This window comes from Pagrus major, chromosome 21, assembly GCF_040436345.1.
Source record: "Pagrus major chromosome 21, Pma_NU_1.0".
Taxonomy (NCBI): domain Eukaryota; kingdom Metazoa; phylum Chordata; class Actinopteri; order Spariformes; family Sparidae; genus Pagrus; species Pagrus major.
Genome location: NC_133235.1, coordinates 10491977 through 10510159, shown reverse-complemented (window position 1 = coordinate 10510159; position 18183 = coordinate 10491977). Strand labels below are relative to the sequence as shown.

General features: G+C 42.7%; 1 protein-coding gene across 1 annotated transcript; it reads right to left on the bottom strand.

The window, feature by feature from the left end:
- Positions 1-419: 419 nt before the first annotated feature.
- On the bottom strand, positions 420-16775 carry LOC141017310 (carboxyl-terminal PDZ ligand of neuronal nitric oxide synthase protein-like). The gene is made up of 10 exons (XM_073491978.1): positions 16577-16775; positions 15399-15470; positions 13109-13201; positions 12958-13016; positions 12754-12862; positions 8791-8920; positions 8113-8240; positions 3759-3920; positions 1392-1560; positions 420-922 (listed from the first exon to the last, which is right to left on the bottom strand). Exons 1-10 carry the CDS (start codon positions 16679-16681, stop codon positions 420-422), a joined length of 1530 nt encoding a protein of 509 aa, XP_073348079.1. The 5' UTR covers positions 16682-16775.
- Between the last annotated feature and the right edge of the window lie 1408 nt (positions 16776-18183).

Here is an 18183-nt window from a genome sequence, read left to right as displayed (position 1 = left end):
TTTCAGTGCACAGCAGAGTTATTATAGTTCGGAATTTCTCATGAGTTTTAATTTTTATTTCGTTTTTCAATTTTGTTTAGTTTCCGTTAGTTTCCAGCGTGGGTTTGTTTGTTTCAGTTTTTATTGTTTAAGTGTCAGTTTAATTTCTGCTGCCAACTGTAGCTGGAGGTGGACAATTCTTACATATCGCACCTTTAACTATAAAGACTTTAGTGCACAGAAAGTAGCAAATCAAAACTTGAAGAGAACATTTAAAACTTTACTCAGAACCGTGGTGAATGAGCGCTCTGTCCAGTACCAGACACATAAAATTGCAGTTTACTGATACCACAATACATGATTTCTGTTTAATAAAGTCCTTCAGATTCTAAACTTTATTCATAAGTGCAATGTTGCCTTGTACAGCTTTAAGAGCCCCACTACACAGCCATCTCGTCCCCTAAGCAGTCCGGCAGATTCTCAGCATTCAGCACGTTGAAGAGCCGAGCGGCGCTGTCGGCCCCCGCTCCCTCCCCCTGACCCCAGCTGTCCCGGTCATCGCTCTCATCTGTGTTTGATTCGTACTCCGATCCGATCCCCGACTCCCTAAACCGGAGCAGCTCCAGGGCTCCCAGGACCGAGCTTTCATCTGGGGCTCCTTCGCTGGGAGTCTCCCCTGTGTCCTGGCTGTCTGGCCCCCGGGAGAAGCGGAAGCACTCGAGACGAACTCCACTGCCGCCGAGCCCCAGAGTGCCGCCGTCGGTGCCCATGGTGCCTGGAGAGCAGGGTCCGGGGAGGGTGGAGACCCAGGCGCCATCACTGATCTGCTGCAGGGACTGAGATGCTAATGCGCCCGTAGATGAGGAGGAGGTGAGGGTGTCACCGGGCGTGCTGGGGGGCTTGGCTCGGAAAGTGATCTCTAGAAGACTGTCCTGGGAGCCCACTGAAGACGGACACAGAATATCAAAAGTCGGTGTGACATAAAACAAATTTGTAGCTATCACATGTAAACAGAGATATAAGACATGAGAAGAGAGGTTTGAGCAGAACAGATGAGATTATATGGAGTTGGGTGATGTCTGCGCTGACAGGATTTGATAATTCATGACTATACGGCAGCATAATGCCACTGGCTAAAAGCAGGGAGGGGAGAGCAGAGAGCAGAGCTGAATCCTCTGAGAGGGCTGCCACGGGATAATTAATTGCGTGCCAGAATTGGATGAGAAAAGAAGGCATTACGACAGGAAGGAGGCATGGAAAGAAAGAGATGAAAGGGAACGAGATGAGAGAGAAAAGGGTCTTATGACAGAAATTAGATGAGGAGAAAACACGGAAACAGAGGAAGATCCGAGGCAGCCAAACCAAATTAAACACATACTGTAAATTATAAAGAAAGAAAGATAATTACTCACTAGATGTTAACTGGCCAGCAGCTTTGAGCTCAAGCTCCTGGATCTGTTTGACCAGCAGAGAAATGTGTTGCAGCAGGTCGGTGTTCTGCTGCAGCAGCCTCTGCACTCGGGCCTGAGCGTCGGCCCGCGCACACACCTCCACCGACAGCTGCTCCTGGAGCACATGGACCTGAATACACCAACACACGTACTTCATGAAGAACACACAGACCAGTCGCATACATGAGATGAAAAAAAAAGAAAGAAAAAAAAAAGCTTCCCTTGGGTGGGAATCCTTTTTAAAATGCTGCTTTATTCATTCTCATTAGACAGTCATTTATTAAAACCCACTCTGCCATTAAGAGGAAATCTGTTAATTAAATTCATCATGACTCTTAGGGTTGGAGTTGGTTCTAAGTCCAAATTGTCAGTCTTTAGCCAGTAATGACACATCATTACGAATCAACGTCTGTCAATGAGAGTGGCCAAAATAAACTAGAAGCTCTAAAACTCAAAGAGGGTTCGCTTCAGATCTTCAAAGGCCTTGAAACCACGGCCCAGGCATATTTAATTTAATGTGAAACTTTTCTAAACTTCGTGTAGAAGTTGAGAGGAATGAAAGAGGTGGAAATTTAATAACCTCAAATATCTCACCACATCCTATTTTATACACCACTGACTGAAAATGGAAACAGCGCATCATTCTAATCATCGTTCTCCAGGAGAAACCAAACTGTGATTCATGGAGCTTCGACTCATTTGCCGGATTTTTGTTACATGGTGTTCATAAAGTTTTGTGCCAAACAACATTAACTTTTCCATCATTTATTGTGCATTTCCTTTGGCTGTCAAACAAACATGATAACTTTTTATTTAATCTTGTTTAGGAGTATTATGTTTTCATGACAATGTCGGATGGTTGGTCGTTTGTTGTTGCACCTCTTAGGTCCAGATTGAAATACCTCAGCGACTAAAGGATGGATTACAATGTGATTTTGTACAGAGATTCATTGTTTCTAGTGGATAAATTTCATTACTATGGTGATTACCTGACTGTTTCTCTTGTTCCACCAGCAGGATAACATTTGTGGTATTTAGTGTGTCAACAACTACATTATTAGATGGACTGCCATTAAATTTGGTACAAAATCATGTCAGAACTAAAGACGATCCTGTCGGGCCTCAGCTCGTCTTTGCTAATAAGCAAATATTAGCACACTTACATGCTCAATTAAAGATGCAATATATAAGAACAGGCATCCTGTCCTGAATTCATACTCAAAACAAACTGTGGGCAGCATACAACCAGAATAACCACTAACTGTAGCTACCATTAGCTAGTTAGCTTGGTTAGCAGTGCATCTAGCAGTCCAGACTGGGAGGTTGGATTACAAGGGGGTGTGTTGGTGTTTTCACTGCTAGCACAGATGTTTTGACCGGTGTGGACTGTTGCTAGCTGGTTAGCATACTAACAATAGATATCGCTGCTACACAAAACACAGGCATCATAATGTCAACATTTGTCATTTCTTCACATTCTGTTGATCATTTTAGTTCATTTTTTATGTTTTTCATTAGAACTCTTTCATTTAAGATGGTTAAGCATTATACCTGCTTTACATACGCTTGTTCACATTGTCATTGTGTGCTTTTTGGCATGCTGAAGTTGGCATTTAGATCAAACCACCACTGTCTAAATACTGTGGGTGTCTTAAACACAGCTGCACAGAGCCAGCAACAAGCCTTAAGGTGCTTTCAGACAGCCTCCATTGTCTTTAAGGTAAATAAAGTGACAGCTCTCGTGAATGTGCTGCTGCTGTCAGAGTTTATGATGGTTAAACTTTTTCAACTTGCCACGGCGGCTCGCTGTGTGACCATGGCAACCACAAAAACTAGAGCGAGGGAAACAATAGGAGCTGATTTTACTGGAATCTGAGTACTTCTTCTCTTCATCAGCAGAGAACGGATGGATCAATAAAGAGAAACAGTCCGCGAGCAACATCAGCTTCAAAGTCGGATTATCTGGTCTGGGAGCATTTTGTCTATTTTAAGCTGTGATGAGATTGTACTAGGTGGACAGCAGCAGCCTGTGACATGCAGACTGGTAGCACCTTTAGTAATGTTGGTATATATGTTCTTTATTTGTGGTCTATTTCGGATGTGTTTTTTGTGTTGTAGTCTTTCATAAAAGGCTTCACACTTGAATTCAGCAGACTGAGTAGACCAATGCTGCCATTAGATCTTACACCAACAAGGAAGGAAGGAAGGACGGAAGGAAGGAAGGAAGGAAGAAAGAAAGAAAGAAAGAAAGAAAGAAAGAAAGAAAGAAAGAAAGAAAGAAAGAAAGAAGTCATAGAAGTGGTTCCAAAAAGCAGTTGCCATCAGTACCTGTGCTGAAGCTGCGAGGGCCTGTTGTTCCTGCTGCTGCAGTTGTTTCTGGAGGAGCTGGACCTGGTGCTCCTCAGAGCAGAGAGCCTCTGCTGCTGACCCACCTAACACCGAAGCTCCAAGGATTGGGGAGCTCAGCAGGAGAGACGGGTCATCGGACACCTACAGCAGAGATGACAGTAAACTGGGCTCCACTTTGTTTGGAATAGTTATTGATCGTAGTCACCATGAACGCACAGAACTCGATTTCTATGTGAAAGGTGCATTGGAAGAGCACCTTTGCAGCAAAGATATGTTTGTGGATGGACAGTACTAGATTTAAAGCAAGGGTAGGATAACAAACAATTCTAAGATATCACAGATCTCCAGTACCAGTACTGAGCTATAATGCTACTTTAGTTTGATTCCTTACATTCTCCATAAATAACTTTCAACCTCACAAAAACTGGGTTTCTTTGAGTTGTATGTAGTGCAGGTGAGCTGTAGTAAGCGTAAGGTAGAGAGAGGAAGAAAGATCAAGGCTACATCTACCATGTCAAGCTGTGTAAATGACAAAAAAGAAAGAGTGAGTTGTATTTCACACCAAAGGAAGATCAATAAAGAAGCTGTGGGTGATCTATTGAGGCTGAGGTTGACGTGTTGCTTCCTGCCTCTGTGATAGATTTCTACTTGAATTACAGGTGAGCGGTGAGATGAGTGTAGAAAGAAGAGCGTGGTGTTTGATTTTAAGTTGCTGACACCAAAGCATGACATTTACTGTCGTAGACCTTTAAATCATTTACATGCTGCCGCTGTGAGACGAGAACTGTACACTCACAACACGGCTTCATGGGCAGTGGCACATTTTAAGTTGATATGGCTAAAGTGTTTGCAAACCATTGCCTTATTTAGCAACATTAGCGTTTATTTAGAGGCATGTTTCAGATGGTCTGGTACTTGTAAGACCAATATTCACTTTCTGTTTGAGCTTGTGTTTGTCTCTGTCTGGTCCTGATAAAATCTGATGTTTGGTGCTAGGCAGGTAGTGCAATTAAAATTTTGTTGTGCTAAAAACAGCTGCCTGCCGTAAGAGTAAACCAAAACAGTAAAACTTTGGTCCGTAAAACCAAAACATCAGCTAAAAGACGCTAACACGCTAATAGAAAGGGTAAAGACTTTCAGTCCCTGGTATGGTCCAAAATCTAAAAAATACTGGATCCTGCAACAGCTGTCTGCCAAAACCTATGCTATAGCAACGGTGAGAGTAGACCAAAGAAGTAAAACCGTGGACTGTAAAAACAAAATAATGAGCTAAACGATGCTAAAATGCTAACAGGAACGGCAAAGGATCTGTCATTATGAGTGACTTTGCCATACATGTAGTCATTTGGTTCACTTTTAATTGAAGTTATTGTTTATAGCAGGTTTAAAGGTCGAATGCGTTGGATTTAGCGGCATTTGGCGGTGAGGTTGCAGATTAACCAACTGAACACACCTCGTCTCACCCTTTCCGATGGTTGCAACAACAGCTAAAGTCCTTCTAGTGTTTGTTTTGTCAGTTCTGGGTAACTGTAGAAACATGATGGTGCAACATGGCATTAAATAGATTAACTAATTCATTCATTAATTAAATAGAATTTTTGAATATTAAGCTTAAATTTTGTTATCTTAAAAGGTGGACACTTGTAATCAGGATCCACTGTACAAGCATGATAAGTAAATCTGGCTAATACAATTTACATTTAATCTAATTCTGTAGATGGTGTTTTAATGGGGACTCAGTCAGTGGAATCTGTAACGAGATCTACAGATTGACTGGTCGGGCTGCTGCTAGATGGTTCGACCATACAGGAATTATGACTCACACAATTATGTTAGAGTGCTGCTGAGGGACGAGCAGCCATGAAGGACACGACTTATCTGTCATATCTGAGATGGCAGATCAATATGGTGGACTCTCTCAACATTAATACTGGACTGTGAAGGACAGTTGACCTTCAAATCACACACAGGGGAGGGAGGAGCTGCAGGTGTGTTCTGGACATGTGGAATGCAGCTGTTTCATTGTGGCAGAATTACATTAAATGTAGTTTTGTAGTAGAAATTCAAACTCAGAATTTACAATATTAATGAGCTAATAACACAAACTCTATTTATTTTTTCTATAACTGAACAAACAAGCTGGTCTCAGTGGGCAATAAGTTCCCCACAACACTGTTTGATGCTAGAAAGGTGGCAGGGTCTGCCACATATGAAATGAAACTATGTTGTCCTTTAAGGTCAGTTTGTTTATTCAGTTTATTCAGTCATGAAGATGAAGAGTTTGTTTGTTTAGGCATACAAAAATCAATCAATGAAGATCTTTCTCCTCTGATTAAAATTTCTTCCCCAGAACTACATAGTGCACCTTTAAATATTGACATAATAATGCAGATTTTTCTTGTTTTCAGGTAACCGTATCATCAGTGTAATACACATTCTATTTAAATCAATTAACTGCTCACTAGTACAACACAAGTTTTCCCTCTTGGGTCCTCCAGCCGACATCTCTACAGAGAAGATGACAAATATCAGAGAGCAAATAGCAGCTCCTTCGACATCTCTAGATAAACAGAGCAGCGCTAGAAATCCTCGCTATGTTTTCATTAATAAACCATATCATCACATCAATATTGAATAGCTTCATGGAGCATGTCTTCACAAACAAGCCTTGAAGATGTGCCCGCTCGCCATACAACCCTCAGTGGCATTTTCTGATTTTCATGCGGCCTCACATGAGGCAAAACTTTCATCATGACTCTATGAGCCTCTCAGAATTATTTATCAAGAGGAGATTCATGACTTCTTAGATCAGTTTTCTCTAACATATTGGAAAATAAACATGCGCTACCAAAATACATCATCATGTTTTTTCTTGTTTATTCATTAATCTAGTAACTACTAGGTTTGTGAGTGGAAGAGTGAACTTAAATCAGGCAGTTCAGTAGCAGGACTCGTGGGTATTAAAAGTTTTTTTACGGTGCTGAATTTAGTAGAGCTGAACTATTTAGGTGATTAATCAATTAGTCAATAGACAGAAATTTGATTGAGTGATTGTTTAAAGGGCGACTCCGGTGTTATATTACTGCACTTTCAATATCCACACTCTGATGATAGGTAAACTGAACCTGATATGTAAAATAGGTGTAGTGTCTCTTTAACTCATTTTTAAGGCAAAAGCTTGTTCCTGCTTAAATGTGAATATTTCCCTGTTTTTTAGTCTTCTAAGGGAGAGTCACACTAGGTAATCCGTACCGTGCCCACGAACGTTTGACCCCCAAAAGTCCATTTTGTTTGACTAGTGTGAGCGCTCCGTACCGTGCTCAAGCACTGTACACTTTCTTTGCCCTGGCACAGTTGGTAGAGGTGTGCTTCAGCACAATATGGTTGCTCATGCACGAGCACAAGCACGGGTGAGCAACGTGGACATGAAGTATAATCGTGAGTTTTAAGCCGCCTTGCATAATCAAGAAATCCAGGAATGTGAGAGGGCCGCTTATGACCAAAACGACACAAAATAAGCCACAAAAAGGTTAGTAAAGTTAGTTATGTTGTCTGTGTTGTTCTCCATTGTGCCACAACTGCGCTACGACATGATGGCGTATGTGCAAGAGGTAACCATGCTCAGGCCTGGTTGGGGCTGGAGCAATGTGAGTGCAGGCCAGGGGAGGACTGGGGAGGAGGGACAATCGTGCTTAATGTTTATGACCTGACTGTCACATCGGGAGGCAGAGGAAATGGTATTGGACTGTAGAGGCCAGAGGCTACCAAGCCAATGACCGCAGACTCACTGAATATTTTGGACCCCGGGACATGTCCAGCTGTGTTTGTAGCAAAAACAATTGTATTGTAGGCCAAAACATGACCTTTTCCTGACGCCGAACCAGACCATAGGAAAATAAAACCTACAGAAACCTAAAGTTGCAACATAAAGAAATAAAAAGTCTCAACATATCTTGGTTTGCAGAAACGTACATTGCCAACACTTGTTCTAGTGATTGGGTTGCTATGAAAGTAAATCTAAAGTTTTTGGCTTTTTGGTCACTTGTTTTGAGTGTTGGGAAATTGAATAGCGACTCTATCTGGACCAATCAACTCATTGATTAATTGAGAAAATAAATGGCGGATTGAATGATGAGAATTCATAATGAAAATGTGTTGCAGGCCCATATTTTAGTTGCTTTGTCATAAAGAGCAGTGTCATACGCTTCCATAAATGACTCTTTATAGACTTGGCTTCATCCCTGCAGCGTTTACAAAACCTCCTGTGTTTCTAATGGAGTTTGGCTGTGTATGAGCCGCAGTAATATGTCCATGGATGACTTCTATACTCTACCTTTCCATTGTTATCCTGAGCCTCTTCCTTTTTGCTCTTCTCCAGGTCTGATGAAGAGACACACTCAATGCTCTCCTCTGTTGTGGCTTCAAGGTCGGTCTCCTCTGACAATGCAAACCTCTTCTTTGCTGCAGAAAGACCAAGAAAATATAAGAGGGAATTTTCAGAGCATTTTTACTTTTAACTTTAGAGTATGCAACGTACAGTATACAGAGGCAGTGACAGCGACAGCAGCAGCAGCAGTAGCCGGCAAAGAGCTGGCAGAAGCCCTCACAAGGTCTTTTGATCAATGGCTCGCACGACTCACCAAAACATATCTGCAGCTGCGGCATGGGAAGCTGCTGAAAAACCATCAGCGGTGGATAATAACATCTTTTCTCACAGAGGTGTGCTCAGTTGCCACTGTTTGTTTCTGCAGGCGCTCAGAATTTTTGTTTGTGTGATAGAGAACGCAAGAGGAAGAGAGGAAGAGAAGGCTTAGGGTGTGTGTGTGTGTGTGTGTGTGTGTGTGTGTGAGGAGAAGAAAGGAGTATGAGTTGTGTGTGTGTGGCAGAAGGAGAACGGGAAGGAGAGAGACAGACGGGGAGAGAGAGAGAGAGGACTAGATTTGTGGATGTAATTTTGTGTGTGTGTGTGTGTGTATGTGTGTGTGTGTGTGTGTGTGTAGTTGTGGGTCACCTGGCACTGTCTCCGATTCCTCCGCCTTCCCCTCCTCATCCTCCTGGTCGTCGCTTTTCTGCTGCAGGTTCAGCTGGTGACACACATCGAACGCCTGACCCACCGTCCGCACGATCCTCATGGCCTGAGACTGTGACGGAGGACACAGAGGGAAAGTGTGTGTGTGTGTGTGTATGTGTGTGTGTGTGTGTGTGTGTGTGTGTGTGCGTATGTCAGGGTTGTGAGAGCAGGGGCGGTGGGAGGCAGCAGCAGGAGCACAGTAAGGGAGGATGCAAAAATGAACAGACAACAGCAGGGGAGAAAATGAGGTGGCGAAGGAGTTGCAGAGGAAGAAAAGTGGATAGATAAATGAGTGTGTGCACAGGTAAAGAAGAAGAAGATGAAAAATAGACACAATAGTTGCGGGAAGAAAATGGTGAATGTTGGGGCAAAATGGGAGGTGAGAAATGAAGACAGAGGGGAGACAGGAGGGGAGCAAATTAAAGTCAGAAGATATCACGAGCGTAGAGCTCCAGCTGCTCGTCCTTGTCTGTCTGCTTTGCATACATACTGCTGTCATAGTGATGGATGGCTCTATTTCAGAGGCAAGTAACTCTGATGGCCGAGGGAGTGGAGATAAAGGTTGTTGTTATTGCAGGAGGCCCAGTAGGTGTGTCAGCCCCATCAGGTCATCAATCAGGGGCAGTTTAATATGCAATAACTAAAAAATTTGTAAATTCAGGATGTTCTTTCAGGATATCTCATGTGTTTTTCTGCAAAGATTTAATTTCATCTTCTTTGAACACAACGATTTAAGATACAACATCTACTATGACAACATGCAGATGCAGCAGCCTGTAGCTCCTTCAAATTTAGCTTTTTAACTGTTATTTTATTACGTGAAACACATAAAGCGCAGGTTTTGGATTAAAAGCAGTGGACTTTGAGGCAATCACCATCCAACGTGACCAGCCAGACCGCCCTGAGAGGAAGAGTCAGGAAAAGAGCCACACCTTTCAAGAGACCTGTCTCCACCACAACATCCCAGACCAAGATGTTGCAATTGACGATGCAATGGACTGTGTTCCGAGTCAACAGAGTGCCGACTACAGCGGAGCTAGGAGAGGTGGACTCCATGTTTACATCAATGATGCTTAACTGTTATTTTTTTCCGGCTTTATTGCTTCATCGACTTTGCGGCGATCACTGCCCACAGCATCTTTCAACCATCCAACATGGCCAGCCAGACTGCCAAGAGAGGAAGAGTCGGCGAAAAGGAGCAATGCTTATCCAGCTTGGATTTAAGACTGCTCCTGGCTAATGTGTGGTTGAAGGAAAATGAAATGGACAAGTTGGACTGGAAAATTAGACACTGTTGTGCCCAAATCTTTACAGGGACCTGTCCCCACAAAAGCATCCCAAAACAAGCTGTTGCACTCGACGGGTGGACCGTGTTCTGAGTCACGACTACAGCGGAAAGAAGAGAGGTGGACTCTGTGTTTACATAATTGATGCTTGGTGCTCAAACACAGTGAGAGTTGATGGACACTGTTTACCTGATGTTGAACTTTTTTTCCGAGCAAAACAAAAACTTTAGTGATATCAAAAGAATGGTTTGATGTTTATTCTTTTCTTCATTAAAGATTGAGACCAAGTAACTTTTTTCCAAGTTGTGATTTTATGTGGGTAAGACGTGTTTTTTTTTTTTCAAACTTCGATCTGTTCTGCACCCAATCTTTAAGCCAAGTTTATGCTAAGCTGAGCGTCTCCTTGCTGTAGCTTCAGATCGAATGCCAAGATATGAGAGTGGTATTGATTTTCTCCTCTACCTCTCCACAAGAAATGGGAACATTTGTATACGTCAAAGTGTTCCTTTAAATTACATAACAGCAAAAAAAAGGAAAAACCTAAAGCTTAAATATCAAAAATCAACTAATTATTCCCAATTATGAGTATTTGCAGCAGATTAATCAGTAATAAAAGTAATTGGAGCAGGGCTAATGTGTTTTAACAGTTCAATTGTCAAGACACTTCTCAGTGTGCATCAGCTTCACTGTTGCACAGGTTAAATACAACTCTCTGTTCTGGCTCAAATGTGGTGTCAGTATTTCTAAAGCTGAACAGGCCAGCATGAAAAGTCAGTGTGGCCTTTGAGACAGTAGCACGTCTCTGATCGATTTCAAGGCTTCTTTTCTTCATAAAGCCCTAATACACAGTCCTTTGGCAGCATCTTAAATCCATTGGAATTAAACTTTATCCACCATGTCCTTCCTAAATCTCACTAAAGGTGAGTTTTTGTGTTCTCCATATTGAATTGTGGCAGAAGCATCTGACTCTGGAGGATCATCCTGCCTCAAGGCATTCAGTCAATATGTCAAGGTGCAACTTAAGCTTGAAAGCAGTTCAATCAAGTGAAATAGCAAAAGAAAATAATGTAGGAATAAAGTCATGGAATTGATTATTTTTCTCCATCAACAAAAAAATGTAATTTTGTTTTAGAAATTAAACCAGCCATCCCAAGGCCGAACACAAAAGGCTCTGCTGATGTACCGTGCTGACATCTAAGCTCTGCTGGGGCGCAACATGCCATGATGAAAATAAATCAAATCTCCTCTAATCAGCTGGTCCATCTCCTCCTACTCAGCACACATGCTTGGTCTGCAATGCTCCGATAAGGCTCGGCAGCCCCAGGGAGGTAGCGAGGCACCACTGGCCCTGTCCCTGACAGTGTGGTGGGTGTTCGTTCAGCAGTGGCTAAAATGTCTTTAGGTGCTGAGTGAAAAAGCCCCTCTTCTTTTCTCTTCCCACCAGGATGATTAGTATTCAGCTTCACTAAGTCACTGTCTGTCTGGTATCCATGGTGAAGGGATGGGAGTCAACCTCACTGATGCTCCGTCTTTGTCACGGAGGGAAAAGAAATGTCTCTGTTTGATATGCAGATATGTGGCGATTGGAGAAGAAGATGCCTTTAATTTTCATAAGCAATTTGCCTCAGCACACATGAGGCCTCGGACTCTCACTTTAATTGGCCATGTGTGAGGTCCAACAGGAAGATGCAACACTGAGGCTGTGGGCAAAACACCATCAATAGAAGATACGTACAGAGCATGGACAAGAAGAATTGCTTGGCTTCAGTGTTGTTTGCAGTCCACTTAAAGGATAAAGCCAACGATATTCAGAACTTTTGTTAACGTCAACAAAATCCAAGATAATACAAAAACCAACAATGTCTTTGCCTCATAATACTCTTCCCCCGTCTGTCCTGCTGTCAACCCCAAGCACATTCATACATTTTTGAAAGAATGGTTCAACATTTTGGGAAACATTGTCATGATTTCTGTGTTAGATGAGATAATTGATATCAAAATTAAAAGTGTCTTCCAGCAGATGGTTAGCTTTCCTTAGCACAAAGAATTGAAACAGAGCAAAACAGCCAGCCTGTCCGAAAGGTGCCAAAACGCTCCAATGAGAACATGAAAAGCTCAGTAATTAATGCATCATATTACTGTTTCCTTTTTTTATCTTGTGTAATCCATAGAAACGTGTAACCTGAGAGGTTTTTGGACAATGAAAATCCGATTTGTGCAGTGGAAATGAGGCATAAGGTTGCTGGGAGGCAGATTTTGCCTTCAGACGCAGCCAGGCTAGCTGTTTCCCCCTGCTTACTGTCTTGCTGAACAAAACCTGAAAGTATCATAAGCTTTTTTTGCCACAGAGTTTATTTACTTCACTAATCCAGAATCAAATTTAAAAAATCTTATAAGCTTTTTGTTGAGGGAACTAGAGCGATGCTAACCTCCGGGTTAGCCTAAAAAAAACAATATTCTTGCAGCACTCAATGGTTTCCTAATTACCTTCTCAAGCTAACAGCATCAATTCAAGGTTGTTTTTGGCCTTTGTTATTGAATTTTTCATCAGTAAAACAGACATAATATTGCTGGACTTATCTTTTAAACATTCTCAGTTTTAAGGAATCGAACCTACTTTCCTCTTTGACTTGAACACGTTGCAGCGGAAAATGTTGCTCTGTCCATCTCGCGCTATGTAACTGAAGATCTTCAAGTCTTGGGCGTCATGTGAGACGTAGAAGATCCTGTTAAAAGGAAGACAATACACGAAATGTTGTCGAGTTGGTTACAAGCTCTCTATTTATTTGGCTTTTTATTTAACACCATCAAGAGGGCCTACCTGTAGATGGGATCCTGCGTCACCAAGATGGTATTCTCATCCCATGACCACCCTTTTCTCTGTAAGAACACACAACACGTGGGTGGGCCTTGACAAAGGTGTTCTTGAAGAGAGAAATTATTCAAATAAAGTCACACTTTACAGGACTGACCTTCCTCTTTTTGCGCAAAATCACTTTGATGGAATCAGTGGACACGACGATGTTGACCTTCTTTTTCTTGATATTCTTCAGCTTGAATTCATACTGTGAAGGAGTGAGAAGTGATAGTCAGGTTAACATTCAAGGTTGGCACGAAAAATTAATTCCAAACCAAATAGATTATAATGTTACTCTGTGTGACTCGCATTAAAAATCACACGGCCCCGCTGAGCTGCAGCTCTTTACACAGGATAAATGATAAATTGGAAAAGAGAGAAGGGATCATGCACGCAGGGAGATATTTTTGACTACCTTCTTGGGGGAAATAGTTGAGTAAACATTGGGAATCTGTCAGTTTCTGTTCCTGGGAGCTGTTTAAGCTTTCAAAGGCCGACTTCCCAAAGGGAGGCAGACATGTGTGGGACACTTTCATCCCTCTCCATGATTAATGCCGGAGCCTGTAGCCTCTGCTTTCCACTGCAGGCTCACACTCCAAATATCAGGCATCTAAGAACAACCAGGATTCATGTGAAGTAACAGGCCTCGCTCTGACAACACCCAGTCTAACATCAGATGATTAATTGATCAAATGAAGTTCTGTGAAATCGCCAGTTTTCTTCAGCGAACGAAGCGTTGCTTGCTTTTTGGGTGACAGACTTGTATATTCTCTGTCATCTTTTCTTCTTTGTGCAAAAATAACAACCCTGCCCTGTCTTTTATTTGCAGCAGAATTGAAGCTGTCATCTCAATCTAACATTGACTTTTCTGAACAAAAGAAATCTGACTGGAAAGAGGAAATGGGATAATTGCTACCAGCATGTCATTTCTGCTGGTTTGAGCCCTAACGAATCTGCAGCAGTTCATCTATAAGCCTCACTGGAAGATTCACTGGACCCTCATTCCTTGTCATACGCTCTCATCTATTTCATCCCTCTTACTGTTGTGTGGGAGTTCTCCTCCGCATGCAGTACAAGCTCAGGTGAAGGACACAACTCCCCTAATGTAGCCCCACGTGAACCGAGACAAGAGGACCATCCATCTCCACACACGCTGCTGTCAGAGAGCGACGAAGTGCAGCACAGGAAGCGTTCATGGCACTTCATTTTCATGCACATCAGCCTGCGACTAACGCCGGCCCCAAGCCCCGGTAGAGCTCTACAGGTTGGGTCAACTCACCTCCAGTCTTATCTCTAAGCCACTCTGAGTGCTCGGAGGACAAGTCGGCTTCTGAATATTCAGAGCGAGTCTCTCCCCAGAAGCACAAAATCCTCATCGCTGTGCACAAAGACACGCTTTTATGCTATCAGTCGTAATCTCGCCCACGTTTAACATCATGTTTATTGTATTTTTATTTAAATGCTGCTTCGTCTCTTAATGCACTTTCTCCTCCTGCATTTTTATCATCACCTTCACTTTTATTGCTTTTGCTTTGAAGCCGCGCAGAAAAAGCATTTTTGCAAACTTTGCTTTTAGGTAAGAGCCACACAACGGAGGAATATAATTAAAATGTGTTTGTTTGAGGATAAATCAAAAGGACCTGGCCAGCCAGGTTTTCACCAGCCTCTGGATTACATTGTGCATTGTGTGGGCATATTATCTCCATTCTCAACCTGAGGGCGAGCACTTGAATAATGCATTGTCAGAAAAAGTGTAGAAATATGAAAGGGATCATTGAGACCCACTAAATCTTTACCAGCACAATCAAATGACCATTACACTACACTGCACACGAGGGATCAGGATTAAGTCCTTTCCTGGGTGTCACTGGGGATGTGTCTGACCTCCGAGTGACACAATAACTTGGTTGTTAGATTAGATCTAACAGCTGACAAGCAGCTAAATCCTCTCCTCCCTGTGCCTCTCTGGCACACTGCAGTGATGTGTAACGACAGGGCATCACAGTGTTTTCAGTCGCCTCGTCTGGTCTGGAGTGGAAGGTTGTGGAGCTTGTTGGTTTTTTCTAATGGTATCACATATAAACCTGCACGTTGTATCTCTCCTCAGCCATAAAATCTGCCGGCCCGAATCCCTCGGTGATTTAAACCCCTCCTGACAGCCCACTGAATCTGCCTGAGTGTGTAGTTTTACGCAGACTAGTGATGAAGAGGATGTCGAGGAGGGGTAAGGATCCGGCGAGCACAAGGTGAGACATAAAACACCGGAGAGGAGAGGGAGGATTAATGTGCAGGCACCACCATCAGTCGCTGGGTCAATGTTAATGTGTTTGGACTGCTTGGCCACAAGGGTCAAGTTCAGTGGTCTGGGTGTGGGCTCATGGAAGTCACATATTTAAGTGTCTTACTCTGATTCTCCTCATTGCAGCGACGATCTCCATTCGGCTGCCGGGGCGACCCACCTCCAAACTGCCGATGTACTGCAGGATGTAAAGGAAAGGTTTAAAGGTGCACCGTGTGGTTTTGGGTTCATCAGAGGAGAAAGATCTTCATCGACTGATTTTATTAAGGCCTAAACAAACTAAATTAACAAACTCAATTTGTTTTCAGAATATAAACGGAATAAATAAACTGACCTTAAAGGACAACACAGTTTCATACTGTTTTACTTTGTTTATATGTGGCGGACCCTGCCACCTTTCTAGCTTCAAACAGAGTTCTGGGACCTTATTGTCCTCTGAGAACAGCTTGTTTATTCAGTAATGGAAAAATGTACATTTCCGAGTTTGTATTATTACCTCATTAGTATTGTATATTAAAATTCTGAGTTTGAATTTCTTATCCAAAACTACATAGTGCTTCTTTAATGATTGGCAGTTTGAGGTGGTGAATTCCTCTGATTTCCACTGTAATTTTAACATCTTTATCCACGGAAATATCTGCCTGGATTAATTGATTTAGTCTATTTTCTGTCAAAAATAGCAAATATTTGATGCTTCTTGCTTCAAACATTTGATAATTTGATGCCGTTTATTGTCTTTCACAACAGTGAATTAAATATCTTGGGACAGTTGATCAGAAAACACATAAATTGTGATGGGCATTTATTTATTGATTGATTTTTTTTTTTTTTACAGTTATCTAATGTTTTAGATACCAAACAAATGTTCAGGCAGAGGCATCAAGGATGAAAATAATCGCAGCCTGCAGTCTCCCGTTACTCTGATTTTGCTGGCAGCCAGATGGCAAAGACAAAAAATGTAAAAACTGTCACAGGATCGCTCTGCACTTATCACAGATTTATCAAGAAACCTTATATAACGGAAAATAAATGATGTCAGCATTCATCAAGTTATCAGTTAAAGCAACACTTCTTCTCCGTGCAAGGTTAAATCACAAAAGATTTCAAAGTCACGCAAAGTAAAGTATTACGAAAACTATCCGCATCACATGAGGATGGGTACATGGAGTGGTTGTGGTAACAGACAGTGGCATTTCAGTGACTGACACATAATGTCCCGCTGCTCTTCAAGCCTCAAATTATTCCTGCCCTACCCAGAAAGTATCTGTTGCGGAGGCTCCTTACCTTTGCCTCGAAGCAGACCCCATGTTTGAACACCTCGTCGTTGTGCATGGGGATCCTCAGATCGTGCGCGTCATCTACTAAATTGTACTTGGTTACCCCTGGCATCGCTCTAATGATCGCTCACTCGCTCCGCTCTCTCGTTTTTACGACAGCGCTAGAGGAGGCTACCTGCAGATATGCGCATCTCCTCCGGCGCTGCTCCCTCCGCTGGTGCACTCTCACCGGAGAGACGCGTCACTCCGGAGGTCATCCGGGTTGAGGCGCTCCGGTCTGGTAGGTGGATTCAATTAGCGCGCTGATCGGTGATCGGTGTGTGCACTTGCTGACCCCCTCATCCGGTCTGAGGCACGATGGAGGAGCAGTACGCACCACCGCCAACACCACCACCACCACCACCACCGCCGGGGTCCCGATGACGCACGGACCTCAGCACATGATTGTCCTTTCCTCGAAGCACCGCGGCACCAGTGTGGGCACTAACTGATCAGAGCGAGCGATCAATACTCAGAAGCAGTGGGCGCGTTTACTGGCCATTCAGCTGGGTGTTAAATCTAACAGATGAACACGGACTCTGCTTGAATAGACTATCAGCAGCTACAGCTGGTGTTTGGTTGTGTGACATCTAGTGGCTTCACAGGGAATAAACAAATCCCCAAATCACTGCCTCCCCCAGGGGGTTTCCAGGAGCCCCCAGGGGTCCTTGTGGGGCTCTGGGTTCCCTCCTGCACTATGAGTATTAATATAAACGTTTATTTTCAGAGACGCTGACACACCTGCAGAAGAGGCAGGCATCAGAATGAATGTTTCTCTGACAAAACGGTGACTGAGAGGCCCCAGTGGACCTACATCTAGCTGTAACATTTGCTTTAGACCAGGTGAAAGGCATAATCTGGGGTGTTAGTGGATTCTCCTGTAAGTGCCGACACACTGACGGGTTTGACCTTTATTCTCCTGGTTGCTGCACGCTCCTGTGTGCCCCTGTAGACTCATTATAAAGGCTGGAGCTATCAAGAAGCAGAGTTGGAACAATACAGCAAGTTCTTTCAGGTCAAATGACATAAAACAGGCATGAGGTTAGATGCTTGCGCTGCAGATTTAGAAGAAGATACAGGTTTTAGTGAAGCATAATGTGGCTTTCGTCACAAGATAAGGCAGCACTTTCTCTTCTGGATCTCTTTGTCTGCGTGTCTTTGAAGACATTTTGATTAAAAAATTAGACTGACATCAGGTCGGATTAACATTTGCCCTCCATAATTTAATTGAAACTTTTTGGGTCATGGGGCAGAGGAAACAAGCTCGAAACACTGATGTATAGTCACATTTTAAAGGTGCACTGTGTAGTTCTGAGGAAGAAATTTTAATCAGAAGAGAAAGATCTTCATTGACTGATGTTTTATGCCTAAATAAATTAAATAAACAAACTGACCTTAAAAGACAACATAATTTCATACTGTTTTACTTTATTTATATTTGGCGGACCCTGCCACCTTTCTAGCTTCAAACAGGGCCTTATTTTCCTCTGAGAACTGTTTGTTTATTCACTTATGGAAAAAATAATATAACTTGTATACTTAAAATAACAACTTCCCAATCATTGTGATGGTACA